The following is a 20,615-nucleotide window of genomic DNA, read 5'->3' as shown; positions in this document are numbered from 1 at the left end:
AAGGGGAACCAAAGAGGTTCTTCATTCCTCGATTTTCGAACCCGAACGAAGGGATTTAACGATCTCACATAACTCTGCGTGGTTATTATAGTAGTATCAGTCTAGCAGTCAAACCATGAAAGTAGCTATACCTAAAATAATCTTGGAGTCGTTAGATTGAAGTCTTAATAAAAAGATCATTTGCGTGTATTATACATGAAACTGCACACACAAGTTGTTGATAAATATTTCAATGCAAATAGTGATTATTGTCCAAATTTTGAGTATTAATTACTTTCTATAGTCTTAATAATGTTCAAATATAGATGCCAGTAATATTTAAGGGGCATACTTTGTACAGTATTTCGAGTAACTCTAGTAGTAGTAAAATAGTTATATATTATGGATAAGTTATATTACGAATCTCACTAAAATTACTGTTCTCGACTTAATTTTTTTATTAGTACAGTATATTTATTGACTTAAAATTTTATATATATTTGGTCCTGTACTCTCATGTTTGACATTTTATCATTGGGATAATGTAGGGTACGAGGGTGTGGCTACACTAACAATGTAAAAGTGTTAAATTAAAACATACTTCCTCTTAGGGTGTTCAGACCGAACCGGAAAACCGCACCAAACCGAAAAATCAAACCAAACCGATTAAAAAACCCGATTAGGTTTGGTTTGATTTGGTTTGGTATTGAGTAAAAAATTCCGAACCAAATCGACATATAAATATATAAATTTTATTTATATTTTTAAGACTTTATAGTGATTTTTCTTTAGAAAATATAGAAATATTTGGGATCCTCTCATGTATTAACCTTGAAAGCGTAAATTAACGAAAAATTATTGTTAAACGACTAAGAAAATAACTATCATGTGTTACTAAAAAATTTCTCCCATTAGAATATTTTAATAGATCATATGTTTGTCAATTTTTTCCATATTTACTAAACATATATTCACTTATCAAAGCTTTATCTATAATTTTAATAAAGTAAGATTGAAATAATATACATGTAACAAAAAAACTCGAAAAACTCGACAAACCGAACCAATCCAAACCGATATAATTGGTTTGGTTTGGTTTTGATAAAAACCGAACCAACCCGGTCCATGTACACATTTATTTTATTAGTTATGAGCATTTTTTTATTAGTTCATTTATATGATTGTTAATTTTATTAGTTCATTTATTTTATTAGTTCATTTAAAAAAGAATGACACAATTTTATTTTTGTTTTTTTATTAGTTCATTTAAAAAAGAATGACACATTTTTATTTTTCAAAATAATTTAACTTTAAACTTTTTATTTTGTTCATCTACTCTAAATGAAAATCTTTTATAATCACACAAATATTATGGTCGCACAAAACTTTTACAACTTTTAAGACAATAAATTTCAAAAGTCTTTCTTTATTTGACTTCTTCTTTTCCTTAAACTCGATATTCAAGCAAAACTACGGCAAATAAATTAAAATGGAGTACACAGACATCGAGCTACAGTCTTTATTGACTCAACAACCTACCGTTTCATTAACAATAAAATATTAGTTGTAGTAGTACAAAACTTCATAAATTTTTACTTGTTGCTTTGCCAGAAAAAGAAAAAAAAACTACATACTGATCGTATATATGCAAAAAAAAAAAATTATATTGGGGCCGTGACGTACAAAAGATTTTATACAAAGAGTGTCGATTAATTGTTGAAATTCGTCTCGTAACTAAGTGAATTGGATTTGTGACTATTTACACTTTGTTTCAAATCAATATTTATGCTCTTATTATACTTACTACTATTATTTACAAGTGTAACCTCATATTATTGGTTTTTAGAAAATATTATTTACAAACATATATTAAAATTTCCTTTTGTTTTTGTTTTGTTTTGCGAAGCAGTGCTCGGTGACACCTCTCAGCAAGGAGTGTCCCAATCACTGTGGGCACACATAATATAAGCTGGACGATTGGTTGCTACAATTTATCAACCAAAGATCAAAATAAGGACGTAAAAATTATTTTTCCTACCAACCTTTAGGTTTATGTCGTACTTTTCCATTTCTTCTGCCCAATTAATTTGAACAAAATATCAAGTTTATCCCTCTCGAACTTTTTGTAACATTCAATTTTGCCAACTTTAGATTTTGTCTAAGATCTACTAAAAGAAAATTGATCTAACAATTCTAGGAACATATATAATAGAATATCAATTAGGATGAGTGTTTATCCTAAAATTCGAGTAACAATTAAATTTGTATTGAGGTCTTAAAGATATATGATTTAATCCAATACTAACTGATATCAAGGAATCGAACGTATAAATTAAAGAATAAAGCAAGTCAACCCAGTATGCAAGCAAGTCTCGACCTCGAGCTAAGGTGGCCTCGAGGTATGTCAGTAAGAACAATAAAGTTAAAAGACAGTTCTGATCGATGAGTAGCAAGTAAGAAAGTGAAGAATGTATATTTCTTTGCCAATGATTGATGATTTACAAATGAATGGGCTCCCCTTTATATAATAAGGGAGTCCTTAACAAGGTACATTTTCATTTTTAGTAAGGAATCTTATTGGACTGCTGTCTAACCGCCTAGTACAAATCCGTACAAATTCGTTTCGGAATTTACGTCGTGATCTTAGGATCGTTGCGAGAATCTTGCTCTTTCTGTTACAAAACCATAACGGCATCATCTCGGGGTTGGTCATACTCGGCCCCGGCGTTCATCGAGCACTCCGATATTCAAGCCCTGCATTCCACCATCGGACTCGAGCCCCGTCCGCCTTGAACTTATTCTCGGAGCAACTCCTCGTGCCTACGAAATTGGGCATACCTAATTTTGACCGCATACAATTAGTCCTCGCGTTTCTTAGAATAAGATGATAAGAAACGATTTCAGCCTCGATTATCTGGAGTCCCTAATGATGATGTCATTCCCTTGACGTTAGCACTCGAGGTGACCGAAACCTCCCGTCGGTTCGCTCCCCAAAAATATTAAATGTCTGTCAGAGGCAGTCGGCTACTTAGTGCCGCCGAACCGTCATGCATCCCTATAAATACAAGGCTCTTACCAAGTTCTAGGCCGATTTGAGTCAATGTGAGACTGAGCTCCAGAAGATCTCGGATGAAAGGAACGCTTTGAAGCTCCTTTGTAGTTAAAAGGAGGAAGAGCTCAAAGATCTTCAGGCTGACTTGGCCAAGGCTCGTAAGGATGAGGCCGAGCTGGACAAGCAGGTAATTGTTATTTTGAAAGAGTATGGTCTACTAGACCCATCTTCGGAGGCTAATACTTCGATGTCTCAGTTGCAACAAAAATTGGAGAGTATCGAGCTACTTCGCGGAGAGGTCGATCAGATCAAGGCCGACTACAATCGGTGGAAGGAGAATATGGTCTGCCTCACTGCGGAGAAGGAGGCTGCCTTAGCTATACTGGCATCGGCTGAGTCCCAAATCTGGGGTGCTATGTAGAAAATCTCGACCCAAGCCAAAAATATCAACGAACTCGAGGTCAAGCTTGCCGAGGCCAAAGCAGAGGTCGAGAAGACGAAGGTCACGGCTGACAAAACCGTTGATGTGTACTTAAGGGACGACGAGGCTATACAAACACAGCTACGGGAAGCCTCCGACCGAGAGCGGCAGAGTAATGATCTGGCCAGGTGCCAATCCAGGAGGGAGACTCTCGAAGAAATTCATGCTCGAGGTTACGACCTCTTTGCAGAAATAGCTCAAGCAAAGGCGGACGAGGCTGATGCCAGATTTCTCGTCTCCTCCAATGATGATGACAATGATGAAGGCAGCAAAGGTGTGTCTGATAATGATGAGGGACCCGAAGAGGAAGCTGCTCCCGAGGGAGAAACTAGCCCCGAACATAGTTAGAGTTTTTCCTTTTCTTCTTGTATTTTTTCTTTTTCTTTTTGTAAGACCCCTTGTCGGTCTCTTGTACATACTTTTTCTACAATATATAAAAAAAACTTTCTTGAATGCCTTCTTTATTTATTTTTTATGAACATGTTTCCTGCCTTGCAAAATTTTAATATAGTTTCATGTTTTGAACGATGCGTTCGAGACTTTGCTTCGGATGGCTTCCTTGAAATTGTCATGGTTGAGTTTGAATAAGGTTTGAATTTTGAGGCATAAACCCTTAAGGGCATGTGTCGTATAATGGTGAGTTCCCCGAGCCGTAATTAAGTTATTATTTATTCAGACTCGGGATAATCGAACCCTTGGTTTCGGATTGGGTGAGAATGAGATCTCGAACCCTAAGTGTATCGGCCCTTAGGCTCTTTTAGATCGGTTCTTATGGCCTTTAAAAGATGGCTATTATTCCCCTCTTTTGGCTTAAAACACTTAGTGAAAATTTCTTTATGCCTTAGCATGTGTTTTTTTACCCATTGGATGTTTTGAGGGTTCCATGTTGGTCGAAACCCTTTTGCTTTTTGTGCCTTAGCACGTTTATGTTAAGATTATGCTGATACCTCTTAAGGTTTTTCGAGGGCTGATCTTATCGAAGCCCTATTATAATTTGCCAAGGGTATCCTATGTTAACCGATTTTTCAAAGTATTAGAAGGCATGTCATTTATTGCGGAATTCGGATGTCTTTGAGCCGTGTAATTTTGGCCTTAGCCTTTATTTCGACTGTAGCCTTCAGGTATGCCTCTTGGACTTATTCCTGATAACATTTTGAACTTGTTCGAAATGTTAGTCCTCGAGTATGATGTCCTTGGCCTTTACGTCGAGGGGTGCCTGTCTGAGGTCTTGTGACTTCGAATTTAGATAATTCGAGCATGCAGTCCCCGAGTGTTCGAGGTGTACTTGTGCTTGGCCCTTGAGCCATTTCTCACAAAATCATAAGTATGTAGTATAGTAGCAAATTTTCTTTGAGATGCAAAGTGTTCGATATAGAATACTTCTTTGAATAATCGATACATGCGCACATATTTTGCCATCGGGCCTTGACTAATCTATATGGGCACGGTTCACTCGACCGTTTGGCCCATTACAAAGTTTCCCTATCAAGACCCTTTGACATGGAGTATTTTTCTTGAAAATAAAACCTCTGAGGGTGATGCCCCCTAGTATTCGAGGTTGATTGAAAAGATGACTTGGATACTGTTGAATTTGTCTCAGGTAGCACATAATTGTTGCCTCGTTAAAAACTTCACCCGAAAAACCCATTTGGCATAAAAATCGGACTAAGGGAAAAAGAGTGCAACACGTGCTTTAAAACCCAAGATCTTCGTGTTAAAAATTTTCCTCGACGCTTCGATCAAACACTTGCAATAAGTTAGCATCAAATTATAAATAGAAAAGGGAAAAAATCATACCTCAGCAATGATATCGTTTGAGTAGTGACACGTTCCAATTGTTTGGCAATTATTCTCCTTCCATCGTGCCAAGTTTGTAAGATCCCTTTCCGTTTGTGTCTCGAGTTATGAAGGTGACCTGCCTTAGAACTAAGTCCCCGATTCCAAAGTGGCGAAGGTTGGCCCTTCTATTGAAATATCTCTCGATTCTTTGCTTTTGTGCAGCCATCCGAACAAGTGTAGTTTCTCGTTTTTCATCCAATAGCTCGAGGCTAGTATTCATAGCCTCGTGATTTGATTCCTCCGTTTCATACCAAAATTTGGCGCTAGGTTTGCTGACCTCGACTAGGATTAAGGCCTTTGAACCATATACTAAGGAGAACGGGGTTGACCCCGTGCTGGACTTTGATGTCGTTCGGTATGCCCAAAGGACTTCGAGTAGAACATCTCTCCACTTCCCCTTAGTGTCGCTCAACCTTTTATTTAAGTTTTGGATAATAATCTTGTTCATAGATTCGGCCTATCCATTTGCGCTCGGGTGATACGCCATCGATAAGATCCTTTTTATTTTGTGTTCTTCGAAGAACTTTGTTACCTTGATGCCGATGAATTGCTTTCCATTGTAGTATACGATTTTAGCAGGTATCCCGAATCGACACACAATATGATCCCATATGAAGTCTATAACTTCTTTTTCTCTGACCTTCTCGAAGGCCTGTGCTTCCACCCATTTAGAAAAGTAGTTAGTCATAAACAAAATAAATTTAGCTTTACCTGGGGCCGTTGGCAGAGGGCCGACGATATCCATCTCCCATTTCATGAATGGGCATGGGGATAGGACTGAATGAAGTTGTTTTCCAGGCTGATGGATCATCGGTGCAAACCTTTGAAATTTGTCACATTTTCGAATAAACTCCTTAATGTCTTTTTCCATGTTATCCCAGTAGTACCCTGCTCTAATGACTTTGTGAATCAAAGAATCAGCACTGGAGTGGTTCCTACAAGTGCCTTCGTGAACTTCTCGTAAAACATAATCGGTGTCCCCCGGCCCTAAGCAAACTGCCAATGGTCCATCTAAAGTCCTCCTATGTAACGTTCCATCTTCATCTAATGTGAATCGGGTGGCTTTGGCTTGTTGGGATCTTGACTCTTTAGGGTCCGATGGGAGCTTTCCGTTTTTTAGATATTCAATATATTTATTCCTCCAATCCCAGGTCAAGCTTGTAGAGTTTATCTCGGCGTGACCCTCCTCGACCACAAATCTCGATAGCTGAACGACAGTCCCCCGGGATAATATCATCTTCTTCGACTGATGATCCCAAATTTGCAAGTGCATCGGCCTCACTATTTTTCTCTTGAGGCACATAGTCTAGAGTACACTCCTTGAAGCGGTGCAATGTTATATGTAGCTTGTCCAAATACTTTTGCATTCTATCCTATCGAACTTTGAAGCTCTTATTTACTTGGTTCACTACCAATAAAGAGTCACACTTGGCATCAATGACTTCTGTCCCCAAGCTTTTAGCTAGCTCGAGACCTGCAATCATAACCTCGTACTCGACCTCATTGTTAGTCAACCCAGAAGTTTTGATAGATTGTATAATAGTGCTACCTGTGGGTGGCTTCAAAATAATGCCAAGCCCGAACCCTTTCACATTCGAGGCACCATCCGTGAAGAGCGTCCATACCCCTGATGATGTACATGATTTTAGTAGAAGTTCCTTTTCCACTTCGGGTACGAGGGTTGGCATAAAATCAGCTACGAAGTCTGCTAAAATTTGAGACTTGATAGTCGTTCGGGGTTGATATTCGATATCATACCCGCCAAGTTCGACGACCTATTTGTCCAATCGGCCCGATAACTCGGGTTTGTGCAAAACATTTCGAAGTGGATAAGTGGTTAACACACATATGGGGTGACACTAAAAATATGGCTTTAATTTTCTAGACGCACTTATTAATGCAAGTGCCAATTTCTCTAAGTGTGGATATCTAGTTTCAGCATCTCCTAAGGTTCGACTTACGTAATAAACAGGGAACTGCGTACCTTGCTCTTCTCAAACTAGTACACCATTTACCACTACTTCGGACACTGCTAAGTATAAGTACAACTTCTCATCTACCTTCGGAGTGTGGAGCAGAGGTGGGTTCGATAGGTATCGCTTCAATTCCTCCAATGCTTGCTGATATTCTAGGGTCCATACAAAATCATTTTTCTCTTTGAGTAAGGAAAAGAACCTGTATCTTCGATCTGATGACCTCAAAATGAATCGGCCCAAGGCAGCTATCCGTCTGGTTAGCCTTTGTACGGCTTTTATACTGTCCACGACGGTGATGTCTTCGATGGCCTTGATTTTTTCGGGGTTGATCTCGATCACCCTATTTAACACCATGAAGCCTAGGAACTTGCCTGAGCCGACTTCGAAAGCACATTTCTCGGGGTTGAGTTTCATGTTGTATTTCCTCAAAATCTCGAACGTTGCCTGCAAATGAGCCAAATGGTCCTCTGTGCGTAGGACTTAACTAGCATGTCATCAATGTAAACTTCCATTGACTTACCTATTTGTTCTTCGAACATCTTATTTACTAGGCGTTGATAAGTAGCTCCTGCATTTTTTAGTTCGAAAGGCATTAAATTATAACAATATGTTCCATACTTGGTGATAAATGAGGTTTTTTCCTGGTCCTCCGGGTTCATCTGAATTTAATTATACCCAGAATAGGCATCGAGAAAGGTAAGGATCTCGTGGCCGGCTGTGGCATAGATCATGCCATCGATGTTAGGCAGTAGAAAAGAGTCTTTAGGGCATCCTTGTTCAAATCCTTGTAATCCACACACATTCTAAGTTTGTTCCCTTTTTTAGGGACTACGACTACATTGGCTAACCATTTAGGGTATTTTACCTCCCTAATGGACCCTATTTTGAGAAGTTTAGTTACCTTGTCCTTTATGAATGCATGTTTTAATTCAGACTGGGGCCTTCTCTTTTGTTTCACTAGTTTGAACCTGGGTCAAGGCTTAGCCGATGTGTTATTATATCCGGTGGGATCTCTGTCATGTCTAAATGGGAACAAGCAAAACAATCTATGTTATCGATAAGAAATTGAATAAGCTTCTTCATGAGTTTGGGGGTTAATCCCATTCCCAGATATACCATTCACTCGGGCAGATGCTCGATTAATATGACCTGTTCCAGCACCTCGATAGTTGATTTGGTAGCATCGGAGTCCTCGGAAACAATTAAGGTTCGAGGGGTCTAAAAATCTTCCTCTTCCTCTTCTTCCTCCTGCTTTCCCGATTCGGTCGAGGCTGGTGGCTGTGATTGCTATTTGGTATCCTTTTTGCCTTTGATGCTCGACCTCTCCAGAGCTTACAAAGTCGATACTGATATTGCTTCATCAATTGCAAATATTTCTTTTTCCGCATGCTGCTCCCCGTACACTATTTTCATGCCGTGCGATATTGGGAATTTCATCATTTGGTGGAGATTTGAAGGAACCGCCCTCATGTTGTGAATCCAGGGCCTTCCGAGTAGGGCATTGTATCTTATGTCGCCCTCGATCACGTGGAATTTAGTATCTTGAATGGTTCCAGCCATGTTCACTGGTAGAATAATCTCCCATTTAGTTGTTTCACTGGCCATGTTGAAGCCGTTTAAGACCCGAGTTGCGGGCACAATTTGATCTTGTAGGTTGAGCTGCTCCACAACCCTTGATCAAATGATGTTTTCCGAGCTACCTGGATCTACTAAAACATGCTTAACTTGAACTTTATTAACAAGATAGAAATTACCAGAGCGTCATTGTATGGTTGAGAAATGTTTTTTGCTTCTTCGTTGTTGAATGATAAGGAACCCTCAGGCACATAATCCCGGGTCCGATTTTCCTTGGTAATCGATACCTTAGTGCATTTGAACATGGGCCCTTGTAGAATATTAACCCCTCCAATGATCATATGAATGACATGTTGTAGTTCTTCCTGTTTATTTTTCCTGTTGGCGTCTCTGTCTCTGAAATGATTCTTGGCTCGAAACCTAAGAAACTCTCGAAGATGGCCCTCATTGAGTAGACGGTCCACCTACTCCCTTAATTGCTTGCAATTCTCGGTCTTGTGATCATGCGTGCCGTGATACTTACACATCAAATTTGGGTTTCTTTGGGAATGATTGGTTTCTATGGGTCTAGACCATCTAGTGTCCTTGATTTTTTCGATTGCTGATACAATGCCTGATGCATCGATGTTAAAGTTATATTCCGATAATCGAGGTGCCTCCACTAGATCGGCATGCTTATCAAAACCACCTTTTCTCATAAGTCCCTGAGAATTTTACCCTTGATCGCTTCTCCGAACATTTCGGGATGGATTGTGCCCCGAACCATTGTTCCTTCGATCTGCGATATATGGTTGATATCGTTCCCTGTCGGTATCCCTCGGGGCTTTAACTACCAACCTGTTTGGATGAGATGAACCCAAAGGGGCTCCTAACTGGTCGTCCTCGACCTTGATCTTCGATTGATATCAATTGTGCACATCTGCCCAAGTTACAGCTGGATACTCGATTAGATTTTGCTTCAACTATCGTGATGCTATCGAACTCCGCTCGTTCAACCCCTGGGTGAAAGCTTGAATGGACCAATCATCTGAGACCAGTGGTAACTCCATATGTTCCATTTGAAATAGGGACATGAACTCCCTCAACATTTTGTTATCCCTTTGTCTTATCTTGAAAATGTCTGATTATCTCATGGCGACCTTTATGGCCCCGGTATGTGCCTTCACAAAAGAATCCGCTAACATAGCAAATGAATCGATGGAATTCGGTGGCAAGTTGTGGTACCAAATCATTGCTCCCTTTGATAGGGTTTCCCTAAAAAATTTCAACAAAATGGACTCGATCTCATTGTCTTCTAAGTCATTTCCATTTATCCCGCATGTGTACGTAGTGATATCTTTATTAGGATCGGTGGTCCCATTGTATTTTGGTATATCCGACATATGAAACTTCTTTGGAATGGGCTTTGGATCCACACTCTGAGGGAAAGGCCTCTTCACGAACTTTTTTGAATCCAAACCCTTTAAGATCGGGGGTGCTTCTGGTATCTGATCAACTCGGGAGTTGTATGTTTCCACTTTTTTGTCATTATCTTCGAACTTCTTTTCTCCTGACTCAATTCTTTTGGTGAGCTCCTCAAGCATTTTCATAATCGTGGGATCAGCCCTTGATCCGCTACCATTCATATTTTTCGGCACTGGCTCGGTACGACGAGTGATTTCCGGCTTGACCACACTCGGAGTCCTGTGTTGACTCTGAAGCTATAATAGCGGCCTGTTGAGCCTGCAACATCTCGAATATTACCTGGATACTAACTTCCTCGTCTCCTACGCCCTGAGTTCCTTGGCCACTAGTTCTGCCTTCTGTGTGCACGCTCCCTCCGGGGTCCACGCCTAAGTCTGCGTCCAAAGCAATGTGCGAACTGACATTGACCAGGTCAGCAACAAGCACTTCCCCAGGGTTAATCGGTGGCACCCCGACTCCTCGAGCAATTATGTTTTCATTTCCCCGTGAAATCCAAGACCGTTATCACCATGTACGGGTGTGTTTTCTAAGTTTGACATGTTTTAACCTGAGAATAAAGAATCTTTGACAAGAACAAGTGTGAAAATAACGTGAGTTATCAAAATCAATACTGAAACAATCACTATTATCCTTAGCCCCACGGTGGGCGCTAAACTGTTTACGCTAAAATCCGAGTAACAATTAAATTTGTATAGATATCTTAAAGATATGTGATTTAATCCAATACTAACTGATAATCAAGGAATCAAACGTATAAATTAAAGAATAAAGTAAGTCAAACCAGTGTGCAAGCAAGTCTCGACCTCGAGCTAAGGTGGCCTCGAGGTATATCAGTAAGAATAGGAAAGTTAAAAGATAGTTATGATGAGTAGTAAGCAAGAAAGTGAAGAATGTATATTTCTTTGCCAATGATTGATGATTTACAAATGAATGAGCTCCTCTTTATATAATAAGGGAGTCCTTAACAAGGTACATTTCCATTTTAGTAAGGAATCTTATTGGACAGCTGTCTAACCGCCTAGTACAAATTCGTTCCGGAATTTACGCCGTGATCTTAAGACCGTTGTGGGAATCTTGCTCTTTTTGTTACAAATCCATAACAGCATCATCTCAGGGTTGGTCATACTCGACCTCGGCGTTCATCGAGCACTTCGATATTCAAGCCCTGCATTCCACCATCGGACTCGAGCCCGGTCCGCCTTGAACTTATTCTCGGAGCGACTCCTCGTACCTACAAAATCGAGTATACCTGATTTTGATCGTATATAATAAGTGATAAAGTTTGACTAGGATAAGCTTAATGTTATGATGCAATAGTTTATATGAAAGAATAAATGCCATATAAGGATATACTAAAGAGAACATAAAATTTTTGGTTCATTTTAATTCAACTTGACCAATTAAATTCAATGTTCGTAGGTGGACAATGTCTAAAAGAAGCTATTCACCCACCCTGATCGAGATATAAAAAGGTTGAGATATTATATGCATGATATTAAATTCAATACGTTTGTGATAGTAGAAGTTTGGTCGGATAGAAATTATTTTTTGAAAAATATTTTTTGGTATTTGGTTGGAAAATAAAAATTATTTATTGAAAAAACATATAGTGTTATAGATGGTGTTTAGTTCTAGGATGCTAGTAACCATCTACTGATGTAGGGCTTTATCTGCTGGTTATTATTGTACTTTCCATTTATTTCGTATTTTTTATATTGTTGTTATTGTATTATGATTTTATTGATGGTACTAATATATCGTCTCTTGTTGCCTTCTTGAGCCGAGTATCTCCTGAAAACAGCCTCTCTGTCCATCGGGGTAGGGGTAAGGTCTGCGTACATATTACCCTCCCCAGACCCACTTGTGGGATTACACTGAGTCGTTGTTGTTGTTGTTGTTGTTGTTGTTGTTGTTGTTATTATAGATAGATGATGGTAAATGGTAATATTAGCAAATATATAGTTTTTCATGAAATTTTTTAGTATTAAATGCCACGTCCTTAGTTGTTAACTAAGTACAAGTGCGGCACTTGACAACTCGCTCATAATCTTGCACAACTTGCTCACGTTCTTGCTATGTCAAGTCAGTCTTACTACACTCAAGATCGCTAAGAGAATGGAAGAAAGAACACAAGAGAATTGTTAAAGGAAGCTTTGTATTAGAGAGAACTTGAATTGTTTGCTTGATTGATAAATTACAAATCAATGCCCCCTATTTATACTAATCACCTAGGGGCTAGTATGTAAATAATAATTATTCTATAAGTCCTTCCGTATTTACAAATAAGTCCTTTTCTCTAGAATATTCTACATAGCTAGAATCTTCTAAGGACTTTCCTAGCAATTCTATAGGGTTCTATGGTCTTCCTAGAGAAACATCTATATTTCTCTAGAACCTTCCTACAAGTGCATAAATATCTAGAGCTTTTCCCAAGGAGATTCTCCATAGTTCTAGAATATTTCACCAAGATCATGTCCCTAACTTATGTAACCATTCCATATGGCAAAAATATATGCCAAGTGGCACCTACGTGGCATGATGATGTGGCGGGTCATGACACTCTCCCCCATTCAATATTGCGAAGACCGCGGCGCAATGCTACTGCATAAACTCTCGGATCTTATCTTTGAATTGCCACAAGTCTTCATATCGTTCCCACGTGGCCTCCTCTGGTGATTTCCCTTTCCAATGGACGAGGAATATAGCGGTGGCTTTTTGCCCTTGTTTTTGCCTGGCCTGATAATCTATGATAGCCTCAATCTCCCGATCATGCGAGGCGGTGATAGTCATTGACGCTCGACTTGATTGGCCCCTACTCGGATCATCCTTATCTTTATGATATGGCTTAAACATGTTGGCATGGAAGACAGGGTAGATCTTAAGATACGATGGCATGTAAAGCTTGTATGAGATCTTGCCTACCTTGGCAACGATCTTAAACGGCCCCTCATACTTGCGAATCAGATTCTGATGCATGCCCCGTAGTGCCTTGAACTGTCTTAGGTTAAACTTCACCATGACCATGTCCCCAACTCTATAGTATATGGGACGCCGCTTACGGTCCGCAAACTTCATCATCTTCTTAGCTGCCTTATCCAAGTAGGACTTAGCAGTGTCGAGCTGCTCCTCCCATCCTTTGGCCATATGATAAGCCCCTAAACTTTTTCCCTCAAATGCGGCTGGTAAGGAATGTGGAGTTTGTGGTTGTTGGCCTGTGGCTAGCTCAAATGGTGTCTGTCCCGTGGACTCACTCCGCTGAAAGTTATAAGAGAATTGGGCGATGTCTATGAGCCTTGCCCAATCTTTCTGATGTGCGCTTACATAATGCCTCAAGTAGCATTCTAGTAAGTTATTGACTCGTTCCATTTGTCCATCCGTCTGTGGGTGGAAACTAGTAGAAAAGTGCAGCTCCGTACCAAGTATGTCAAACAACTCTCTCCAAAAGTTTCCAGTAAAGCGGGGGTCTCGATCACTGATTATATGCTTTGGTAAGCCCCAATACTTCACCACATTCTTAAAGAATAGCTTGGTAGCTTCCTTGGTTGTGCAACTTGGTGAGGCGGGCATAAAGGTGGAATATTTAGAAAATCTATCCACTACCACCATAATAGTACCATAACCGTCGGGCCTTGGTAGGCAAGTGATAAAGTTCATAGTCACGCTCTCCTATGGATGCTCTGCAACTGGTAGTGGCCCCAAAAGTCCTCCGGGTTGTTGTTGCTCAACCTTGTCCTGCTAACATACAAGACAAGTATGCACATAACATTCGATATCATCTCGCATGCGTGACCAATAGTAGACTGACTCAACCAAGGCCCTGGTGCGACGTTGGCCTGGATGACCAGCCCACATTGTATCATGACTCTCCCTTTTAATACACCGTCTAATGTCTCCAAACTTAGGCACATAGACCCACCGACCCGTAGTAAGCAATATGCCGTCTTCTACCCAAAAATGTCTCGTCTTGCCCTGGTTGGCTAACTCAATAAGTTGTTTGGCTGTTGGATCATGTTGCATGCCTTCTTTTATAGCCTCCTGAATATCCCATCTCGCTGAAGTGATTGCAGCAAGCTCAGCTTTCCGGCTCAAGGCATCGGCTACAACGTTACCTTTGCCCGGCTTATACTCCAGCGCATAATCAAACTCGGTCAAGAAATCCTGCCACCTAGCCTACTTTGGTGTGAGCTTCTTCCGTGTATGAAAGTAGCTAGTAGCCACATTATCAGTCTTGACCACGAACCTCGACCCGAGCAGATAATGTTTCCATGTACAAAGGCAATGCACAATGGCAGTCATTTCCTTCTCTTGTACCGTGTAAAGCCTCTCCATCTCATTTAACTTGCGGCTCTCAAATGCTATGGGATGCTTATCCTACATCAGGACACCCCCAATGGCAAAGTCTGAGGCATCTGTGTGCACCTCAAAAGTCTTGGCAAAGTCAGGTAATGCCAAGACTGGCTCCTCTATTTCAGCTGCCTTAAGACCTTCAAACGCCTTTTGCCAATGCTCCGTCCAAACCCATGGCTTGTTCTTCTTTAGAACTCAGTCAATGGTGTGGACTTTGTTGAGTATCCACTGATGAACCGACGATAGTAGTTAACAAGGCCAAGGAAGGATCTCAACTCAGTTACCTTTATGGGTGCCTCCCACTCCTGGATAGCACGTACCTTAGCATCGTCCATGCGTAGCTCGCCATTTCTAATGACATGGCCCAAGAAGTGCACCTTTGATTGTGCAAACTCTTACTTCTCTCTCTTGATGTATAGATCGTTCTCTCGCAAGACTTGGAAAACCTTCCTTAAGTACTTCATGTGTTCCTCCAAGGTGTTGTTGTAGATGACTATGTCATCTAGTTAGACTACCATTAACTGATCAAGGTAGGGATGAAAAATCGTGTTCATAAGGGTGCAAAATGTGGCCGGTGCATTGGTTAAGCCGAAGGGCATTACCAACCACTCAAAGGCTCCATATCTTGTCACACATGCTGTCTTTGGCTCATCCCCTTCCGCAATGCGAACCTGGTAGTAGCCCTTTCAAAGATCCACCTTGGTAAAGTACTTTGCTTGCCCAAGTCTATCGAACAAGTCAGCAATAAGCGGGATCGGGTACTTATTCTTCACGGTGACCTTATTAAGTGCTCGGTAGTCTATGCACAAATGCAACGATCCATCCTTCTTCTTCGGGAACAATACTGGTGCGCCAAAAGGTGCCTTTAATGGGCAAATGTGACCAGCATCTAGGAGCTCCTTCAATTGTTTCTTGAGCTCCTCTAGCTCGGGAGGTGCCATACGATATGGGGCAAATGCGGGTGGCTTAGCCCCTGGATCCAACTCAATCTTGTGATCCACCTCTCGCCTGGGTGGAAAGTGCTTAGGCAACTCCTCGGGCATGACATCTTTGTTTTCTTTAAGCAACTTCTCTATGCAAGGCGGCACTATCTCTTGAAAATTTTTGTCTTCCTCTAGACTTGCAATGGTTGCCACGAACGTCGGCTCCCCCTTCTTGATCCCCTTGACAACCTGCATAGCTGAGAGTTGTGCTTGGATCTGTCCGTGTGGCATAGTCACTGTAGGTACCATGCAAGCTCCTTCTCGCTCCATAACCAAGAGACGTTGGTGGTAGGGGTCGATTAAAATATGACAATGTCTAAAGAACTCTTGCCCCAGTATAATGTCAAAGATATCCATAGCGGTTATGGTAAAGTTTGTCATACCTTTCCAAGTTCCCAATTTGACACCAATTCCATTAGCTACCCCACGAGCATTCTGTATCTCGGCATTCACGGTCTTGACGCGAGAGTTAGTTGGAGCAAGCTTCAATTCTAGTCTCTTTGCGGCAGCCTCAATCACAAAATTATGAGTTGCTCCAGTATCCACCATTGCATGAGCGGGTTTGTTGTTGATGGTGATATCCACATACTGATTGCCATTATCGGTAGGTTGGATAGCTTGCTTCGTGATAGCACCACATAATCCGATCATACCCAACTCTGCGATTCCCGAACTTTTTCCTTGTGGCTGCTCCTTCTGCTCACGTACCTTGGCACTGAGGCTCTTGAGGTCAGGACAATTCCTGAAGCCATGTGGCCCTCCGCATATATAGCATCCCTTCTTCTCAACCTGTGCCTTCTTCTCGGCGTAGCCCTGACGACCACTCGACTTTTTGAAATCTTGAGTCTTGGAGTATTGTTGTTGTATCTCCTTGACTTTGTCACGGTCTCCCCCACCTTTGGCATTGTTAACCTTTGACTCATTGACATTACCTTTGTCGTGCTTGTCATGCCTGAAATCCATCAATGATTCAGCCTCCACTATGGCTTGGTCTATATCAGTGACTTGTCGGCGTTGCAACTCCTGCTTAGCCCAATTTTGTAACTCGTCCATGAAGTGGAACAACAAGTCATCATTGGTCAGGTTGGGGATTTGAAGCATAAGTGTAGTGAACTCCTTGACATAGTTACGTATGCTCCATGTTTGCTTCAATTCCCTAAGTTTGATCCTTGCCTCGTACAAGACATTGTTTGGAAAGAACTGTCGCTTGAAATCCGCTTTGAACTGATCCCATGTGCTAATAGTACATAGACCTTTATCCACGTCGGTCATCTTCCTTCTCCACCATAGCATGGCAGTCTTTGAGAGGTACAATACCGCAGTGTTGATCTTGGCCTCGTCGTCCCTCACTTTGCCATGCCTGAAGTAGTTCTCCAAGTGCCAAAGGAAGTTTTCCACTTCTTGTGCATCACGAACACCTTTGAACACCGGGGGTTTGGGAGCCTCGATCTTGGCCTCCCTCGTCACCACAACATTGTTGGCTACCTCGGTCACGCCAACATTGACATGCTCCTCGAGTGACTCTATCTTTGCCTTCATAGCATCGATAGTACTCAAAGCCTCCATGAGTCTGCACTCTAAGGCCTTGATGGTTTGCCTTAGTTCCCTCCTAGTCTGTGTACGTCCTTCCAAGTCATTTCGGATACTCTCAATCTCTTCAAGAGTGTGCCCCTCAAGAACGTTAAGGGTGCCTTCCACCTTCCTCAAGTGTTGGCCTAAGATCTCTACGGCGTCCATCCTCGCGTTCATCTTCATCACTCACTCTTTACCGAGCGAGACATCCTCTGGAAGGACCTTCACTTCATCCCCGCTCGCTTCAGTGGCAAATGGTTCTTGGGATGTAAGCCCTTCGTTTGACACAACCTCAGGTGGAACCTCCTAGCTCTTGTTGGTGGCATTCCTCTTTTTGCTACGGCCACTTTTGCCAGCAGCATCCTGGATGACATTGGCTTGGGTGTTGGCAGCGTTAATTTCTCCATCGTTCGCCATTCCCTTAGTTGAAACCTTCGCTCTGGTACCACGTTGTCACGTCCTTAGTTGTTAACTATGTACACGTGCGGCACTTGACAACTCGCTCATGATCTTGCACAACTTGCTCACGTTCTTGCTATGTCAAGTCAGCCTTACTACACTCAAGATCGCTAAGAGAATGGAAGAAAGAACACACGAGAATTGTTAAAGGAAGTTTTGTATTAGAGAGAACTTGAATTGTTTGCTTGATTGATGAATTACAAATGAATGCCCCCTATTTATACTAATCACCTAGGAGCTAGTATGTAAATAATAATTATTCTATAAGTCCTTCCGTATTTACAAATAAGTCCTTTTCTCTAGAATATTCTACATAGCTAGAATTTTCTAAGGACTTCCCTAACAATTCTATAGGGTTCTAGGGTCTTCCTAGAGAAACCTCTATATTTCTCTAAAATCTTCCTACAAGTGCATAAATATCTAGAGCTTTTTCCAAGGAGATTCTCCATAGTTCTAGAATATTTCACCAAGATCTTGTCCCTAACTTATGTAACCATTTCATATGGCAAAAATATATGCCAAGTGATACCTACGTGGCATGATGATGTGGTGGGTCATGACATAAAGATCTGATAATGTTATCTGAGTGTTAGTTAAAGCAATAATATAAAGTTAAAAATAGAGATAATTGTGAAGAAAGATAGCTTCCATCCAATGATGAGCCAAGAAGTCATTTTCCTCTTTTTGGTAATTTTTGCTGACAACTAAAAACACCGGAAAATAAAAATTGTCTTCCCTCATACCAAACAGGCAATCACAACCTAGATGTGAATTTAGCATCCTGAATTAGTTCCTCCGCCATTATTTTTGACTTTAACGGCTTGTTATTGTACGAAATTATTTGATTAATTCAGAAACTGCTACTGTATAATTTTTATAATCCTTTTATTTTGTTATATATTTAATCATCTTTTTACTCCGGATACAGAACTCTTTTTTTATTTTTATAATTGTCTTAAGGAAAGATTAGTGAGTCAATACATCAAATTTTGTGTAAGTCAAGAAAAGAAATTTCCTCGAATCTTTATCTTTTCTTGTTAGGATTAAATTTGAAAATTTGCTTCTCTTCAAGACCGGTCAGTAGACAGCAGAAAAATTTATACTTTTGCCTGCATTTATTTATTTAAAGCTGGGATTTGTCATGTTGATACGTTTAACTAAGTAATCATATTAGAGGTAGGTTTTCTTATGAATGGATAATTTAAAATAAAAATATTACAATATAAGTAATAAATTGGTAAAATAATGAAGTGCGCTTTGGTAGATTTCGTCAAGTCTTAGCTAACCAACAACCACCAGATATGCTATTGTCCGATTACACCTTTTTGTCAATTAGAGGGTTGGTAAAGTGGGGAAAAGGTTTTTTTTTAAAAAAATAAATAAATAAATAAATAAATAAGAGGGGTTGGTGAAGGGACCAGATTTCACGAGCGTTGACTTGACTTTCATTCTTACTTTATTGTCTTCGCTTAAGTTTACAAAATATATATTCACTCGGTCCATATTATTTATCTTTTAAAATTCTTATATATTTAACAAAAAGATATTTAATAATCTTATTATTTATCTCTTCTTATATTTTATCTTATAATACTCACACTAATTGCACCGGTAAGTGTGAAGAAAAAGAGTAACTTCTTTTTGCCTAAAATGTGAAATATTTTAAGACAAAAATAATTTATTAAATTAATCTGTTAAGGGGGCCATCTCATGTTTCTTTGGATATCATTTAAGCAACGAGAATAAATAAAGAGATAAGAAAATACATCGATAGCAACAAATAGTAGATTTAAAAAAAAAGGTGAATAATGAAGGAAATGGACGTATATTCTCTATTTTAAATCATACTATATTATAAGTATGAAGTCCCAATTTAAAGATTGAATTACAAAAACTCCACTAAAAGTTAATTGACTATTAAAACATCGTATTAAATGTTAAATTGTATATTAGTATTATTTATGCAAATTTTTATTAAGCAATACCATCTACTGTTATTTATTCTGTCATGGTGTTCATTTTAATTATCTTTTTCCGATAATTATTCAAATAGACTTTTGTGCCATAGAAGAAGTTTTAAGCAGTAGAGTTTCTCCCTTCAACTTCCATTTCCTTTTGACTTTTCTTTTCATTTTCCTTTAATTTCCAGCATTTTACATTTTGTGATCTGATAATTTAAAAATTAAGCACGTTAATTTGATATGATGATATCTTTGAAATAGTAATATCATTATTTGAAGAGAAATATTTGAACTTGAATCTTTTGTTTTTTAATTTAAACGGAAAAGGGTCAAAACTACCTCTAGACTATTCGATTTGGTATAAAAATACCCTCAGTCCACCTATTGAGCAAGAAATACCCCTACCGTTATATTAGTGGCTCACTTATGCCCTTATTAACTAATAGACTTATTTGAAAAATATTTGAAAAATATTTTTAATTAATATCCACGTATCACCGTCTCATTGGTTTAAATTTAAATCTTTACCAAATATTTTAAAAAAATACACCCATTGGTTTCTTCAGACTTGCCCGAAAAAAAGGACAAGCTCCATTGCCAACTCCCATCTCCAAGAAATTGAATCAGAGGAGATAATGAATTTTTTTCTAATACCCATTTGATTTTATTTAATGAATTACTTCCTAAGTCAAGATGGAATTTTATGATTATATCCATTTCATTTCATTCGCAAACTCAACATTTTCTTGCTTAAATTGTTACTTTTCTTGTTGTGGTGGTGGCACAAATTCTTCCATTTGCATAATTTAAAAGATGAAAAAGAAGTTACATTGTCTTTTATCGAGTTTGGATTAATAGGGTTTTAAATCAGGACGGATCAATCAAAACCCAGGTTATGGTGGGTTTTTCTTTTTAATTTAGCATGGG

The 20,615-nt window shown here is 39.7% G+C and overlaps 1 protein-coding gene across 1 annotated transcript; it reads right to left on the bottom strand.

Annotated features, from left to right (window-relative positions):
* Window positions 1–15,399: 15,399 nt before the first annotated feature.
* LOC138868538 (uncharacterized) lies at window positions 15,400–17,433 on the bottom strand. The gene has a single exon (XM_070146093.1). It carries the CDS (start codon window positions 17,431–17,433, stop codon window positions 15,400–15,402), a length of 2,034 nt encoding a protein of 677 aa, XP_070002194.1.
* Between the last annotated feature and the right edge of the window lie 3,182 nt (window positions 17,434–20,615).

The sequence above is a fragment of the Nicotiana sylvestris genome, chromosome 5 (assembly GCF_000393655.2).
Source record: "Nicotiana sylvestris chromosome 5, ASM39365v2, whole genome shotgun sequence".
Lineage (NCBI taxonomy): Eukaryota > Viridiplantae > Streptophyta > Magnoliopsida > Solanales > Solanaceae > Nicotiana > Nicotiana sylvestris.
Note: the sequence above shows the minus strand (reverse complement) of the source record. Positions and strands in the feature narration are given on the sequence as shown.

Excerpts from the sequence above, each read along its gene's own strand:
- LOC138868538 (XM_070146093.1), bottom strand. The coding sequence starts at position 17,433 with ATGGACGCCGTAGAGATCTTAGGCCAACACTTGAGGAAGGTGGAAGGC.